The sequence below is a fragment of the Chaetura pelagica genome, unplaced genomic scaffold (assembly GCF_000747805.2).
Source record: "Chaetura pelagica isolate M959 unplaced genomic scaffold, ChaPel_1.0 scaffold99, whole genome shotgun sequence".
Lineage (NCBI taxonomy): Eukaryota > Metazoa > Chordata > Aves > Apodiformes > Apodidae > Chaetura > Chaetura pelagica.
The window spans coordinates 2147746-2164787 of NW_009954539.1; the positions used below are offsets into that span (position 1 = coordinate 2147746).

At 42.0% G+C, this 17042-nt stretch overlaps 1 protein-coding gene across 1 annotated transcript in view; it reads left to right on the top strand.

Moving 5' to 3' along the window:
• Nucleotides 1–1826: 1826 nt before the first annotated feature.
• Nucleotides 1827–17042, top strand: part of LOC104395226 (vegetative cell wall protein gp1-like) — a 66578-nt gene continuing 51362 nt past the window's right edge. Inside the window, exon 1 of the mRNA XM_010004913.1 lies at nucleotides 1827–1851. Coding sequence (XP_010003215.1) covers nucleotides 1827–1851 — 25 coding nt within the window. The remainder of the gene's footprint in view (nucleotides 1852–17042) is intronic.

Consider the following 17042-nt stretch of genomic DNA (forward strand, 5'->3'; position numbering starts at 1 on the left):
CTTATCAAAGCTTTCAGAAAATGCTTTCAAGTTCACTTGGAAATGCTCTTGAATCAGGATTTCAGACCAAAAAAACCCTAACTGGTGCTATGTAATAAGTATCAAATTATTTAATGTTTTGCGAGGTGCTTAGCATCAACAGAAAGGAGTTTTCTCAGAGATACAACAGCCCTTCCCTTTGGTCCCTTTGGCACCTGTCACAGATTTAAAGACAAGAAAATGGCCTTTTTTTACTTTGCACCTCTCTTACCCTACCAAAGATTTACTTCCAGCACAACAGGCACGATGTCCCTTTTGCCAAACAGAGGATTAAATCCTCATCTCCCTCCTCCTAAGGGTAACCAGGTCGGGGGCAGTGGGTCAGGACGAATGAGTAATGCAAATTATTTAACCTGCAGCGTCATTCATGTGACTTTTATAATTTCTTTTAAAAGACCAGCTGCTGTGTCTTTCTTAGTATTGAACTTTTTTGCCCCAAGTCCCCCAAGATTTACTGGTTCCCACAGGTACCACCATGAGCGGGGAAAATTTTGCACTTTCACACTTAGCAAAGAAAAGCTCAGCCCCATGCCGGGCTGCACGTGGACAGCAAGCCATGAGCAAAAGCAATAATTAAAACCTGGAACAGCCATGAGCTCAAAGAAGCCCTCTTCTCTGAACCCCTGAATTTCTTGTTGTTTTTAAATAGAATGCATTTCATTTTAACATTTTCCGAGAACTTTTTTAGATGTTTGTTTACTTCCATGTTTACAGATAACTCTTTGCTTCTTTTTTTTTCCTTTTTTTTTTTTTTTTTTTTTTAAAGCAGTACTTTTAAGTATATCAGCCAAAACCATACTTTTACAGTAACTTTTGTTTTAGGTAATATGAATGACATTCCAATTTTTTCCTTTTTGTTGTTAAATATGCTTTACCAGTCTTGAATTTCTGCTGGAACAAAATATTTGTAGCATTTTGTGTAAATACAAGCTTTAATTTTTTATTTTTTCAAATGCTGTCACCCGAGATTTGCTTTTTATGCACATATTGTACAAACACACTCTGCTTTATGCCACAGACGATGATTGTGGATCAGTTTACTTCAACTTCAAAGGGACTATTTGTATTGTATGTTGCAACTGTAAATTGAATTGTTTGGCATTTTCTCATGATTGTAATATTAATTTGAAGTTTGAATTTCATTTTCAATAAAATGGCTTTTTTTTTTGTTAATGTTCTTCTATGCTTCTTTTTCTTCCACTGTCTTCTCTTAGCCATGCACCAGGCAGGGTGTAATAAGTACATGGTAGGACTCAGTACCGGCCCTTTCATGGTGGCCCCATCAATTTCTGCAGTGCTAAAGTTTCCACTTAAATATAAAAAGCAATTTTCCAGGCCTATGAGTGGTAAAGGACACCTTCTAAAGCTGATCTCAAATGTTGCTTCTTTTCCTGAGTCTGCAAACTATCAAAACCTGTGTTTCCTAGAGGAGTGCAAACTGCTCCGTTCATCTTGCTAGGTTGTTAACTCTGAAACTTAACAACTGACATTAATCTGGACATTCTGGTGCTATGGCACTGGGGGCAGAGCTTGAAGTATAAGAGAAGTTGGGATATATTTCCAAACCAGGGGTGGGGAAGGGGGATTTGGGTTTATGGAACTTTTCCAGAGTGGGAGTTGCACTATCCCCACCTCTTCCTGGTCAGACCTGAGGAATGCAGTTTCAGATAATCTTCTGATTTGCATGACCTGAGGCAAGAATGGTTTCCAAGCAGCAAAAGATATATGGATAGGGAGGAGACTGGGGAGGAGGCTATTTTTCCTCCAGCTTTTTCCTCCAGTCCAGGATGGGAGGAGGAACAGCTAATGAAGGTGAGTTTAAGTTCACCCAAAGCTGTCTGCAGGAGGAGAGGAGAGGACAGGAGTTTTTTGCAAGCTTGTGCCTGGTCTCATCGTAAGTTCTTATCCTTTCTAGCTATTTCTTGAGTCTGGAAAAGAGAAACAGTAGCACAGAGAGGCATGAGTTTCTGCTGATTTCAAGAAACCTTTCACTCTGAAGTTCAAACATTATTAATAATGATTTTCTGAGCTCTGTTGGCTTTATTATGGACCTACACATTTCTTGTGTGGTGGTTGAAGACTGAGAAAATGTTCGGGGGTTTTCAAGGGTGCTTTCATTCCAGCTTAGAATCTAACTCCTGATTTTAGAGAAGCTTTATCCAAGAGTGTGGAACCAAGCGAACCAGTCTATTCCCTGTGGTGTAATTGCTATATAATTTTTTTTAGGGCGACTTAAGCTGTAAACATTAGTGCTAAAACTTTCTGCTGCCCTCTGGTACACAGATTAACTCATCTCAGCTAGTTGGAGCATAGAGGTTTGTTCATTATATTCTTGCTTTCATGGTCACTTAATCCAGATGCTCATAAAGGGAAATGAACAATTTTTCACCATTTTGGATGGTCAAGTGGTGGAACAGGGTCCCAGGGAGGTTGGTCACCTTGGAGGTTTATAGGACTGAACTGGGTAAAGCCTGAGGCTACTTGGGTAGAAGGTTGGGCTGGAGACTTCCCATGGTCTCTTCCAGATTATTCCATGGCCTTGTGACTCAGGGTAGGAACTATCTACTATAGGTTGTTGTCTAAGCTAAAAAATTGTTCTGTGACTGTAGAGGTAACACATAATCAGCTAAATCAAATCTGATTTAGGTTTGACAGGATGGAATTCTTGCATAGACTTATTGTAGGCTTACCTAGGTTATCAAGGAGTTACAGTGATCCCTCTCTCTTTTGTTGGCTTCTAGCATGTTCCTCTGAGATATCTGCAGCAGATGTGGTCACCACAAAGGCTGTAAGAGCCAAACCATCACTCTGATCCAGTACAGCCATTCCCACCCCCATGATGGGAGTGTTACTTTTGATCTTTTGATCCATTTACCCTTTTGCATCTTGAGAAGGTGACTTTCTTGCCTCAGCCAGAAACCAGCCACTCTTGAGGCAAAATCACCAACACTGATCAGCATGGACGACTGCCCGATATGGGAACATGGGACAATGGGGGGACATCAATTCCTTCAAGAGATAAGATGTAAAAATACTTCCTCTAAGGGGTGGTGGCCACTGTCTTCCCCATCTGCTGGTGTCAGTAAATAGCTTCTTGCTTTAAGGTTGTCAGAGTTGAACATCAACTCTGTGTCACTGGAATCAGGCCTTTGCTGGTCCCACGCAGCATGCACAGAGCAGGCAGCATCTCCTGCTGCCTCTCCCTGTTGGCCTTGGTTTTAACTTTTTAATTTCCTGTGGCTGTGAGCAACACTGGAGGGACTCAGAGCAGCCACGTGTTGGCAGCCACAGGCCTAAATCAGCCTTTTTTGGGCCTGAAACAAGCTCCTGGGGAGATGCGGGGGGGAGAAGGCGTAGGGTCTGATTTTATGGTTCAGCACCAAGCCCTGTGCTGGCACCAAATAAAAAAATTAATCAAGCTGTTTACTGGGGAAAAGGGGGGATATATATCAGTCATATATCCCAGGATTGATGTGCACCATCTAGTTACCTTCTGCATAATCAGGAGGAAATGAATCAGTATTTTGGGTTGAAATCCCTCCCCTGGGGGACCACTCATGGCTGGCCAATGTTCTGCAGAACTCACAGCACTGCTCTGCAGCGCTTCAAGGGGGGTTGCAGTAGATCCCATATATTTGAGTAGAACAGGACATGGTGCAGTGTGTGTGACCAGCTTTGCAGTTCAGGCATTCCCCACTTGGATGAATGATCACAGAGAACAGCCCAAGGGCATTATTCACTAGAAATATTTTGCTGGACATGTCAAAATTATAAGCGAATCCACTAGAAACCTATAATCTTTGCATAGGTGATGGGAGTGACTGTGGCAGATAAAATACTGAGTGCAGGTTGAGCGTTTCTACTCAACAACTTGAAGAAAAGTTTTAGAGCAAGCTTAAAGCAAAAAAGAAGAAGTATTTAGCATTAAAAAGGGATGTCTTTGGCCATCTGTAATTATAATCTTTTCCTTGTAGATCTACTGGTGCAATATGAGTTTGGGATGTACGGAGCAGTTCCCATGGAGTCTCTCTATGCTACTTGTATGGCCTCGGAGAGGGGGGACATTGAAATGTACCCCTCTGGGACTGGGAAGCTGTTAGCCCCAGTAACAGATAAAGCTGTGAGATACAAAGAGAACAAAGCCTGAACTTCCAAAAGTGTCTGGTGATCTGATGTAGTGCAAACAAAGCAACTTGGGACCTGCTTCATAATTTAAAACTGAAATTCTCAGCCCTGCCCTCCTACTTACATGCAGACTAATTGCATGTATTACTTGGGGTGGATGCAACCTGTATTTCTAATATCAACTGTGTTATCTAACTAGCAAGTGGACTTGAAATTCCCTTATTTGGAATTCAAGGCAACTTGAGTTTCCCTACTGCAATTCAGGTGAGAGAATAAAATAAAATCCCTACAGTTATATCTGTAAGATCTTGCAAAGATGAGAAAAATTACCTTTTGTTCTGTAGCTGGGCAATTTCAGCATTATATGTGATTATCCAGGCAGTTTTGGACTCTTTATGCCTTAGTTTCCCTAAATATAGAAGAGGGAATTTACTGTTTCTCTACTTTGTCAGGGTGATCCATGGATTCAGTGTTTGTAGAGAGCTTTGAACTTTTTTGTTGGTGTTTAGTTCTTTTTACTACAAACCCAATGTTTGGTCTCACACCATTGGATAGTGTCCTTTGAAACAGCACAATTCTAAACCACATGTTTAGAAAAATTGACCCAGTTTCCAGACTGCTGATCTGGTAAAAAAACAATGTGGAGTTAAGGCCAAGTTGTGCTGTCTCAACAGATTTACTCGGGATTTGTGGTGGGGCAGGAGGAAAGGCAGAGATGGCCACGATCGGTGGAGGCTGCTCCCTCCCGGCAGCTCGCTTGGGATGAGCAGCTGGAGCTTGTGGGATGTCCCAACACTTAGAGAAAAGCAAACAACCCATGTTAAAGTTGATAGGCTGCAGCAACTTGCCAGTGATTAATGTTCACCACCAGGCCAAATGCAGACGGTAATTACGCCAGCAGAGATCAGCTGAAGTCCCTCTATTAATAGCCCTGCGTTTTTGGATGTCAGCATTTTCCAATCTGTAAAAGTGGGTGTTATCAATGAAGGGTCACCAAAATGCTGGTTGGAAGGGGTTTCAGTGGGCTTTCTGGTCCAAAAGAAGTTTGATGCAGGACCGCTGCCACCATGGCTGTGGAGATGGAGCTGGGGCTTCAGCAGAGCATCCTGTCCCTGAACTTCTCCTGATGTACACCCCCACCATCCCAAAGTGCAAAAGGTGACTTTTTGCCCAGCCTCTGGGTTTCAGTTTGCATTTGGGTTTTTCCCTGCTTCTATATTTGGACACACTGGGCGCAATAAGGGTTTAAATCTTGTTGCACATCTATAGGGGTCCAGTGCTTCCACCTCTTCATTTTTTATTTCTCCAGGCTGTGACTTTAGAGAACTATTAAAAATTAAGTCAGAGCCTAAACACCAAAGCAGACCCTCACCCCCCAGCTTGTTTACTTTTTCATTTCCTCAATAGGAAAAAGAAGTCCTTAGTAACTGAAAATTATGCTGCTGCATCCAAATGCTGTGAGATAGCATCTCCCAGGAAAGCACAATTTTTATCCCTGCTCCAGGGTTTGTGAGGCTGGTTAACAAACTCCAGGAAATAGGAAGGACAGGCCTTGGAAGAATGGGAAAAAAAACAACTACCAAATAATCCAGACAGATCTCAGGAAACCTGGATGTGAAGGATCTTTGTCCTTTTATTGCTGGTAGTGGTGTTCTCCTAACAGAGCAGGATGTTCTCATCTTTTAATAATAGCCAGGCCAGATGCTAAAGTCTCCTCTGCAAATGCTGCATAAGTGAGCAGAACAGCTGATTTCTGTTAAGATGAACACACCAGGAGAATAAGCCAAAAAAAAAAACAAAAAAAACCCACCAGTATGAGAAATCTCCAGAGGTCTTTTTTTGTAAGACCTTTTGGCAGCTAGATCTCAAAGTCAGGACTGAAAATCCAATCTGCTTCTGTCCCTTTGCAGCTCCGTCGCTTGGTGTCGAGCAGCGATGCCTGCACCGCTGAGGGTTTGGAGCAGCCCTGGCAGGGAATTCCCCCTGTTCTTTAAAGAGCTGCAAAATCCACAGCCTTTGGCTTTCATAAAGCTGTAGAAAGTACCAGTCTATGAGGAATTTTTTTTACGTGCTCCTTGCCATGGAAAATGGTTATGTGCTGAGTTGGGGCCAGTGATTTAAAATGGCATCTTTGTTCCATCTTTTTTTTTTGTACTTTCCTCTGCCCTGTTTTCTTTCCTTAGTCTTTTTTTTTTTTTTGGTCTTTTTTTTTTTCTTTTTTTTTCCCTGGAAGAGATTAATTCAAACTACTAGACAGGATTGTATTTTTATAAGTCATTGTATTGGGTATTAAGAAAGATGCCTCTTACTCTCCTCATACTACCCCTTCAATCATCTTTTCTTTATGTTCAGCACATAAAATGTGTTTCCCTCCAGGCAGGGATCTTTGAAATCACAGTAAAATCAGTCATGTTTGTAATGTGCTTATAGATATCGGATGGAAAGTGTTTGAGAAAAGTAGGGAACATGGTGATGTGATGTTCTGTGTTTCTTTAATGAGGCCATGTCCAAAAGAAAAAAGAACTGACTGTGCATCATGTTCACACATTTTTCTCATATGCTGAATGGCTGTCCTCGAAAACAGTTCTTAGAAACCAGAAAAAAAACCATTGTGAAACTATGGGAAGAACTCATCCAATGTTTAAGATTGCCAGCTTGTGACTGCAGATAAAGATGTTTATGGACAACTTGTGCAACCCTTGTCCTTGCCAGCAAAGGAAGGTTTTGTACGTGTCATTTCAAACCTCCCCATCTCTGCCTGACCAAGAGCAATTGGTCTGCCTGACCAATACCAATTACTATTTTCATAAGTTTCCTGTTAGGAAGTCATTTACATTGCTCCATTTAACAGGGCATAAGGACATTTTTTTTTTCTGAGTACTGTGTTTATTTAGGAAAGATACTTTTTGGGGATAGTCATGTTAAACATGACATTTTGTTTATTGGGGAATTCTGCCTTAGAGCAGCTTACCAGCTCCTCCATGGCATCAGCTACCAACAGATAAAGTGCTGATAAATTGCAGTACTACCTGATTATTGTCTTATGGATTTACTGAGGAAGAGACGTGTGGCACAGAGGGACAGCTCCTGCACCCACAGCAACAGTGGTGAGGGATGGAGAGAGAAACTTCAGCTCGTTGCTGAAGGTGCATGCCCCGTGCTGGGGCAGTCAGCTACTCAGACACACCTGGCTGTATCAAACCTCATCATCTGGAGAAAATTAAAAACAGAGATAAATGAGGTCATCTGCAGTGTGACAACCTAGAGGCAGGAAAACACAAACTGCTGGTACTCAAACAGAATGTAGTTCAGAGGAGATAGCACCTCCTGAAGTTTGAGTCCAGTTGGTGGGGGCTCACACCCATCCAAGTGGGCCTGAGGGGTGAGACCTCAGTGAAGACAGATAAATTAATGTCCCATAAACAAAAGTCCTCTCAGAGAAAAATCTTCAAGCCCAAATTCTAACTTTCCTCTAGAAGCAATAGGGCCCTGAAGGCAACATCTATTCCATCTCCCCGAGAAGGTTTTAGACATCTCTGGTCAGTGTTCAGATCTTCCATTTGGTGCTTTCTATCGAAAAGCACAGCTAAAATCAGATCCAGTTTGCATTTTGGGCAAGTGTAAACTTGCTGAAGTGCTGCCAGATTCAATGTCACTATTGGCCCTTTGGCATTTCAGTTGCTGCTGTCGTGAAGTATTTTAATTATAAACCCTTCCTGGCCCATGAGAGGTGATACAAGCTGCATGAAGGGATCCATCCCTTCCCTACGTCTGTAGCCCAAGCCCATCACTGGTGCACACAGGGCTTCTCCCATTCCCTTGTGTTATTTTGGGCCAGCACGTGTTGTGGACCAAAAAAAGGAGAAATTTATAGCAGCCTGGCTAATGCCCCTTGGTCCTCAAAGCCATAAAAATGTGCAACAGAGAAAAGGATAACCATGAGATTGAAAAGGTCTCCTGCTAGAGGTGAGAAAGACCACAGACCTCAGGTCTTGCAAATGAAATGTCAAAGTCATTTCTTCAGCACTTCTTTGCCACAGCAACTGTAAATAAGAAATTGAACCTCAAAGGTGGAAGACGTGAAGATCAGCACACTCACACCCACGTACAATATGACAAAGGGGGAAATAAAATTTTCAGCTACTTCCCAGAATGAGAAGCAGTTGACTGTGAAAATGTTTTCTTAAGGTCACTCTCTTCTCAAGTGCCTAAAAATGATGGTTTTGATAGGTATTGGTGACAATACATAATATGAATGTGAATTGGCGTCTGCATTTACCACCTTTTTAAGTCAAGGATGGCTTTTGAAATATTATCAGAAAGGGGTAAAAATATTTATGGAGCTGATCTTAGGAAGCTATGAATCTTCCAGTTCTTGGTTTATTTGGGAAAAGCAAATATTATTTTGTTGCTTCTTTTATTTTAAATTGTAATTACTGTTTTTCTCTGAAAACTTTTGGCTGCTTAACAGTTGTGACATGATCAGTATTTCTTAGTAAAATATGTACACATTTGGTAATATTTGTGACAAGGCACATTTCGAAGAATTGAAAGGCTGTGACACCATTTCTCTGGAAAAGGCCAATACTTTGCCAGTGAGCACATTTCTCCTTACCAGGTCAATACCAATCCCAGTTAAAAAGAAAAGAGAGGTTGGAGTTCTGGGAAATTTTGTTCTGCCACAGGTGCTATACTTGTTTATTCTTCTTTGCCCTCTTTGGATTCACAATAAAGGTTTAAAAACATTATTAGCAAGATACATAAAGGATTTACTTGCTTCAGGTAATAGATGGTAGAATACAATCTCTTTGGTTTTCCTTTTGTAGCCAGTAAAATCCTCTGAATGTTTTCTGCATATATAACAGTGGGAAGCAGAGCCTTGAATGTCATTGCCTCCTAGCTCGTGACTTCTCACCTGCCAGATCACCCCTCAAAGCTCCCAGCGAGCTCAGGAGTGGGGACAATGACTAACTCATTCCAAAAGCAAGAACTTAAACCCTGAATTGCCTTAAAAAAGGTTTGACAGACTATATAAAAAGAGTTATACAGACTGTTAATTCAGAAACCATGACTAGATGCCAGAATGGATATCCTCCACAATGCAGATGACCAAGACAAAAGAATTTGGCCCAAGATGTGCTCAGAGGTGATCTCCTTAAGTTGAGTGATAATTTGTTGTCATTTAAGGGTTAGGGCCAATAGTTTATACACTATTTCCCCCCCATATATGCATGTATGCAGTATTGTTGTACTTACGTGATAGTAAAATATTTTAAAATGTCACATAAGAAAAAGGCAGCTTCCTTGCTAGGAGGAGGACCCTAAAATGCATCTTTAGGCTTTGGGGGATTTGCTTTCTGTGTGTATGAGTGGATCACCACCTTGCAGGCAGATGTGTTTATGGATCTGTGTGTGTGAGCCTGGGCAAATTTTCCCTCCCAAGAAAAAATGATGGTGAGAGGGTGCTGCTGCTGAGGTGGGATTTACCCCTGGTTTTCCATGGGAAAATCTGTTCTCTCTGCAGAAGGAATTTTCTGTTTCTTAGGAAAATGAACAGTTTTCACCTCTAGATACACAGATTTGAAGGTCATGTAGATGATTAAGTAGTAGTGATGCTGACAGTTGTTAAAGTTATGCCCCTAATTGCTGCAGTGCTTTGCAATGCTCCGATGTGCAGAGCCCCAGCTAGATCATGAACCTCAAGCCCAAAATTATATGTCTAATTGAACTGAAGGTTTCCGGATAGTTCTGAAGACTTCAGAAGGGGGAGGAAAGCTTCTTCTCTTTTGATCAGTGGTTTGGTCATTTGAGGTGTAAAATAACCCACCACACCTCTGTAAACTCCCATGTCTGATTTTGATGGTGTTGGAGATAATTCAGTGAATATCAGTGAGACAAAGGAGTATCTTTGATAGACCAACCAACACAGCTAGAAAAAAAAAAAAAAAAAAAAGGCAAGTTCTTGGCCAAGTAATTTTTAAGACTCTAAATTAAAAAAAAAAAAAAAAAAAGAGAAAAAAAAAATGTGATCTCCTTAAGTTGAGTGATAATTTGTTGTCATTTAAGGGTTAGGGCCAATAGTTTATACACTATTTCCCCCCCATATATGCATGTATGCAGTATTGTTGTACTTACGTGATAGTAAAATATTTTAAAATGTCACATAAGAAAAAGGCAGCTTCCTTGCTAGGAGGAGGACCCTAAAATGCATCTTTAGGCTTTGGGGGATTTGCTTTCTGTGTGTATGAGTGGATCACCACCTTGCAGGCAGATGTGTTTATGGATCTGTGTGTGTGAGCCTGGGCAAATTTTCCCTCCCAAGAAAAAATGATGGTGAGAGGGTGCTGCTGCTGAGGTGGGATTTACCCCTGGTTTTCCATGGGAAAATCTGTTCTCTCTGCAGAAGGAATTTTCTGTTTCTTAGGAAAATGAACAGTTTTCACCTCTAGATACACAGATTTGAAGGTCATGTAGATGATTAAGTAGTAGTGATGCTGACAGTTGTTAAAGTTATGCCCCTAATTGCTGCAGTGCTTTGCAATGCTCCGATGTGCAGAGCCCCAGCTAGATCATGAACCTCAAGCCCAAAATTATATGTCTAATTGAACTGAAGGTTTCCGGATAGTTCTGAAGACTTCAGAAGGGGGAGGAAAGCTTCTTCTCTTTTGATCAGTGGTTTGGTCATTTGAGGTGTAAAATAACCCACCACACCTCTGTAAACTCCCATGTCTGATTTTGATGGTGTTGGAGATAATTCAGTGAATATCAGTGAGACAAAGGAGTATCTTTGATAGACCAACCAACACAGCTAGAAAAAAAAAAAAAAAAAAAAAGGCAAGTTCTTGGCCAAGTAATTTTTAAGACTCTAAATTAAAAAAAAAAAAAAAAAAAGAGAGAAAAAAAATGGAGGAACTGGAAAGAATTACTCTGAGTTTACTGTCATTTTATAAATTATCTGAGCCATAAAAGTAGAGCAGAGGGACTTTGCAGTGGGAGAGATGAGGGAAAAGATTAAGTGCCATAAAACCAGTATTTCTATTGTATCCATAATGGTTAGTATCTAATACAATTATGTATTTCAGTTTTCAGATTCATCTTGCATTGGTTTTCTTCCAGAACTTACATGTCGTACATAGTTTGTCCTTTTTTTGTGTGTTCTTGTAGCCTTTAGCAGCTGCTTTTGAGTGCTCACAGTTTATCGGTTGGTCTAATAATCTGCTTTAAAAAGCCCTCCCTCCCCAAGCCTGACTTTCAACAAGCTTACATCCTTAGACTCCAGCATGTTAAGTCTGTGACCTTGTACTTGTTACTCTGCTGAGCCCCATATTATAATAGCAAGAATATGGCAAATGGCTTGGTCAGTGGGTTACTTTTGAAGGTGGATCCTTCACAGAGATCATTTCCACCCCCAGCAGATAGGTCAGGCATAACTGGTGCATTGATCCTTACTGCCAAGTTTTTGCGTATGTTTTCTGGAGTGGAAGAAAGGGCATGTAGTCTTTTGCTCAATGCAAAAAAGCAGAGCATGCAGGAAAAATGAGGTGTCCCAGGCTTTGAAGCATGCTAATGGAAGTGATAAACTGTTGTATAAACACCTCCTCCTCTCAGCCAGCACCTCTCAGTCCTGCCTGAGCCAAGTTTGGCCACTCTGTGGGTTGGGCTAAGCCATGAGAAAGCTGAGTGATGTCGCTCTTCATCTTCGATGCACACATGCAACCTCTGCTTTCTTGACACTTTGACCCTCTGTTTTCCTATCAGCCATCACAGCTGTGTCACAAAGATGGTGAAGACAGGAGAGGAAAAGGGCTGAACCACATTAATCTAGTTTCATTATTTGCATTTTATTTGCTCTAACTTCATCTGGGCTATCACATTCTGACTACCAGGTCTGATTCATGTGTAGAAGCAACTTCTATGAATAGCTGCTCCCACTTCAAGTCGTTCCATGAATAAGAAGGAAGCTGTGTGAACACAAAGCTCAGGTAGACAAAATGAGTGATTTTTGTAAAGAAATATGTCCTCCTTTCAGTTTAAAGCTTTAACTTAGACTTTTGAGGCATTTAACTTTAATTTTCAGCCTCCTTTGGAAGGAGACAGAGCTACCAGGATTGTGCTGTGTGTGGACACAAAGGCAGATGTCTATCTATCCCCCTAGCTTTTCAATCCCATGGCCAGTCCCAGTTCAGTGAAACTCAGCAATTTCAGCACTCCTGAATTAAAATATATTTCATCATGACATCTCCCAGATAACAGAGATGTCTGTCTAAGCATAAGTTTGGATGCAAACTTTATTGTGCAGGAAAGAGGACAAACCAAACATACTGTACTACAGAAAAGCAAGCTCCTGTACCCATCAACAAGGCTGCTTTGTTCTTCCTGCAATGACTTGTCTTAAAATTTGTGAGAATATTTTTATTATTTTCATATTTTTACAGACCTTAAATTTTAGGCCTGGACTAAGGCAACAACAAGACTCTGAGGTTTCTTAACAAGTTTGTCCGACCGATTGTCTTGAAGTAGATCATTGCTTCAAACTGAACCATTCCCTACAACTGCCACTAAACATTACTGCTTGTTACAGTCATAGGAAAGGGTTTAATTATGTCTATAGAATAACTTCATCCCAGAATCCCAGTGTACAATGTATTTTTCCATTGCATGTTATCTTGAAGTCTGCATAATTTTCTAATGGCCCATTGGCTGCTAAAGGGTAACATGGCCATAGTGCAGGGGTGTGCTTGTGTGTGCACAAGAGTGTGTGTGTGTGTATGTTTCTGTTGAAAATAGTTTCAGGAGCTTTCTGAGCCTATTGCCTGGTGGTTAAGCATACTGAGGGCTGGAGCAGCTCTTCAGTGTTGAAGGATGAGACGATTTCAAAGACTCAGTCCACAGCAGGGAACAGAAGAACTCCATAATACCCTTTTCCTCTCCAACCATCAAGATATTTGTGGCTTGGGTGCACTCTTGCCATATCCCAGCTCTTTTGCTGGGAGAAAACTGGACCTTGAACCACTTCCCTCTGCATTTGGATGTTCTTCAAAGGAAATACAGGCTGGACAGCCTTGCTGTACATCAGTGGGTTCCTAAACAGGAAAACTGACAGAGCAGCACTGCCCAGCCTTGGTTTATAGTCTCAGCTATAGATGTGCCATGTTTCCTGGTCCCTTTTTCTGAATACTGAAATTAATTTTCTTGCATTGAAAATTAAGAGCTTGTGAAGAGGCTTTGGGACCACAAACACTAAAATAATGCAACTCAAATGTTGGCAAATGTGAGATAAAACATATTTTCTGAAGCCAAATGAAAGAGGTTTCGAGCTTATGTGTTCAGGCTAACCCTTGCAGCTCAGCCTGCATGGCCCGTTGGTGTGGCAGGGTTGACATGGTGTCACCCATTGAGCTGCAGTGACATGATTGTGATTGCCCTCTGATTCTGCAGACCAAAGGATAAAATGTTTATCAGCTTTGACCTAGATCTGGCCTTGTTTTTTTACGGCAGGCTTGTTGCTCTATGAATAAACTCAGGATGTTAAACATAAACATCTGAAAAATAGGAGACTCTTCTGACTAGAGCCCTAGAAACCAGAATAGGAGAGAATAAGATTTTAGAAGAAAAGTCCCAGCAGTGTGGAAGCAAGATGGGAAGATGAGTTCCTTCTTTCCGAACCCGTGGGAACACAATACTGCTGGACCAGCTATGGCCATGTTGTGCATCCGTGCAAGCCCAGTCCTATTCTTGGGATTATTCCTCAGATCTTCTGCAGAAATGAGCTAAAATTGGAGTCATATACCAGCCTGAGCCCTCAGTAAGAGGCAATTACTGTAGAAACCAGAGCCTTCAGACTCTTCCAGGAACCCCAGGTGGGGTGTTTTCAGATAAAATGTTGAGAAAAAAACAACTGTTAATCCAAGCTTGGCTACTTTCTAAAGGGCTTTTGCTGTAGCCCAAACTTCTAGATAGGAAAATAATACATGGCGAGAGTAGAACTTCCCTCCTGACTCTGACAGTTCTTAGTGGAAGGTTTTCTGTTATCAGGGTTGCCTGGCTGGGTGCTGCATGTTTGCACACTTTGAGCTTCTTTTGGCCTCCTGACACCTGCTTGGACCCCTGCCCTGGTGCACTGATCTCCCACCACTCAGAGCTCATTTACCTTAGCAAAGCTGAGCTTGTGGAAATCTGGTTTTTCCCTTCTGGCTGAGCAAACAGAAGCATTCACACCTCCTGACATTGGGCTGCGGTGTGGAAAGGAAGCTGAGATTTATGAAGCCTGGGAGGAAATAAAGTGGAAAGAGAGCAGGTGCACCAACAGTGGTGTTCCCTTAGGAGGAGGCAGGAGTGCATTTCCATTTTGGTTTTGCCAGGTGTGAATCTTTTCAGGACCTGTATCACTGGCTAATTAATGCTTACACACAGCAGCCAGCCACCCAAATCCTAGCCCAAGGTGGGCAGGAGCTCTTTAGAAGAACTGCTGTGAATGGACCAGTGTGGGAGCCCAGAGAGACAGGACAGGGGTTATCTGACCTAAATCAGGACAGATTTCCACATGTGGGCTGTTTACCCTAGGTTCTTTCTGTTGTAGTCAATAGAGGGAAAGTGGCACTTTGATTTGAACCAGTTTAGTTGCCCACTTTAGGATGGGATGCTCTAGATGCATGTTTCTCTTCTGTGACTGCAAAGGAAGCCTAGAAGCATCTGCCCTGGGATGTGGGTCAGGAGAAGGTGCAAGAAGCTGTGGCCCTGGAGTCAATCTCCCAACAGATTTGATATACCTCATGGCTGGAAAATAGTTTTTTTGTGTTGAAGTCCAAATATTTTTATTTTATTGTATTTTATTTTATATTTTAATTAATATTGAGAACCATTAAATTGGTCTTGGTGAGCAACAGGAATGATCAAGACCTGACCCATTATCTGATGGGCTTCAGGTCAAGTTTTCTAGTTTTATGCTCATTGGCAAACAGAAAACTGCTCCAGGAATCAAGTGAGAAAGAGGCAGAAGGGCAATTTCTCCTGCATTTGGGACGGGTGGTTCCTTCGTACATAAATCAGATGCAAATTCACTAATGTTGAGTAACTTCACAAATAGTGACTGAGCTGGGGAGACAATCCAACCTCAAAAAAGCTTCAAGGCTCCTTCAGACAAACAGACTTGGATGCTTTCCCAAAGTGTAGCTAAACATCTTGCATTTGCAAAAAAAAACCCCAAAAAAGTTGGAAACCTCCCAGCAGGCTTTTCCTACGAGGTGTCTGAACTTTGCTGCTCCTCTGATGGGGCTAAATATTGCTCTGGGACAACACTTGCTCATGTGTGGGTAAGCTGGAGAGGAACTGATGGCAGGTGGCAGCAGGATATTAAAGTGGGACAAAACCCAGTCATGGGATGGGTCTTCTGCAATTCAACCACATGGTTCATGGTCCTGAGCAGAAAAAGGGAACCTAAAAAATATTGAAAGAAAGATTAATGTGCTGGCAATAGCTTGGGTACAGGTGGCAACCAACCAAGGGCTTTGGCCAGGTGGGAGGAGGGACATCAATCAGCTGAGCAGAGTCATGCTGGATGTGGGGTAATGACAGGCTAAAGGCACTGCTGTCCCCAGCTGCGTGGTGTAGTCAGCCCCTTGACGCCAAACAGGCATTTTGTGCTAGTCAGCTGTGCCACACACCGAGGTCATCACCACCAAAGGCAGCGTGTGTGCCTCCCAGGAGGAGGTTTTTCTCTTTCTGTGCTCAGAATTGAGCTGGGCAGTGCTGGCAGAGATGCTGGAAGAGGAAACCAGAGATGCTGCATGCAGGCTGCCCTTGCATTTGCTCCTACCTCCAAATGCCACAGCCACTGATCCCCAGGCAGGCCCCAGCAAAGACTGGCTTTAATTTACTTGCACAATTTTTTTGAACAGTTTTTTTATTCTGATTTCTCTCTGGGCTAAGAGCTCAGCAGTGGACACCAAAGATCTGGCTTTCCTCTCCCACCACACACCAAGCAGTTGTCCCTTCTGTGAAAGCAGGTTGACCCCTGGGGAGCAGGTGCTTTCAAACTCCATGCTATGAGGTGCTGGGTCTTCACTAGGAACCTCTTTGCCAAATGAAATCATCATCAAAGTCACCCACACAGCATTTGGTCCCTATTGTGATCACAGAAATTAGGGGGAAGGTAGGAGAACAACATCCCCAAGATGTCCTTGCCTATGGCATGGTGGGCTTGACCCCTGCAGCTATGTGAACCTAACAGTGCTCAGGGTCTCAGGTCCTGAAGCTCAGGGTGTGGTCCTGAAGCCACTTGACCTTTTTTTATTTTGGTCAGATCCATAACACTAAATACCTTTAGCCCCCAGAAGAGAACAGCCACATCTAAACTGCCTATTGAGAGTGATCCTTAGCTTTGCTAACATATGGCCTATGCTTGGAAGTGGCTTGGGAGAGTGTTACTTGACTGTACCCATGCTACAAATTTTACAGTGGAGATATGTTTTTGTGCCCATTTCTGCATGCCAGGACTGTTTAATTTACTATTTATAGTCATAACATATGTGTACTTGAATATATTCTCTCTACAACCTGGTTCAGCATAGAGGTTTCATGTAGCATACACTATAAAAAGTTGCTTTTTCAGATTTTCATCTTGACATGAAAGTACATTACAACATTTGCCATCAATAAAACACAATTCTTTCCATGTGAAAAGCATTACAGCCACAGTATGGTTATTGAGTGATGATACCTGGATGACGGAAATACACGAACAGGAAAGTGTACATAGGGAAACTTCAGAAATGATGCCAAGTTTAAAAAAACAACAATGTCTTATAGCAATGCAGATGGGTTTGGAGAACTTAGTTCATTTGTACTTGGGGGAAAAAAAAAAAGAAAAGGGAAAGGGA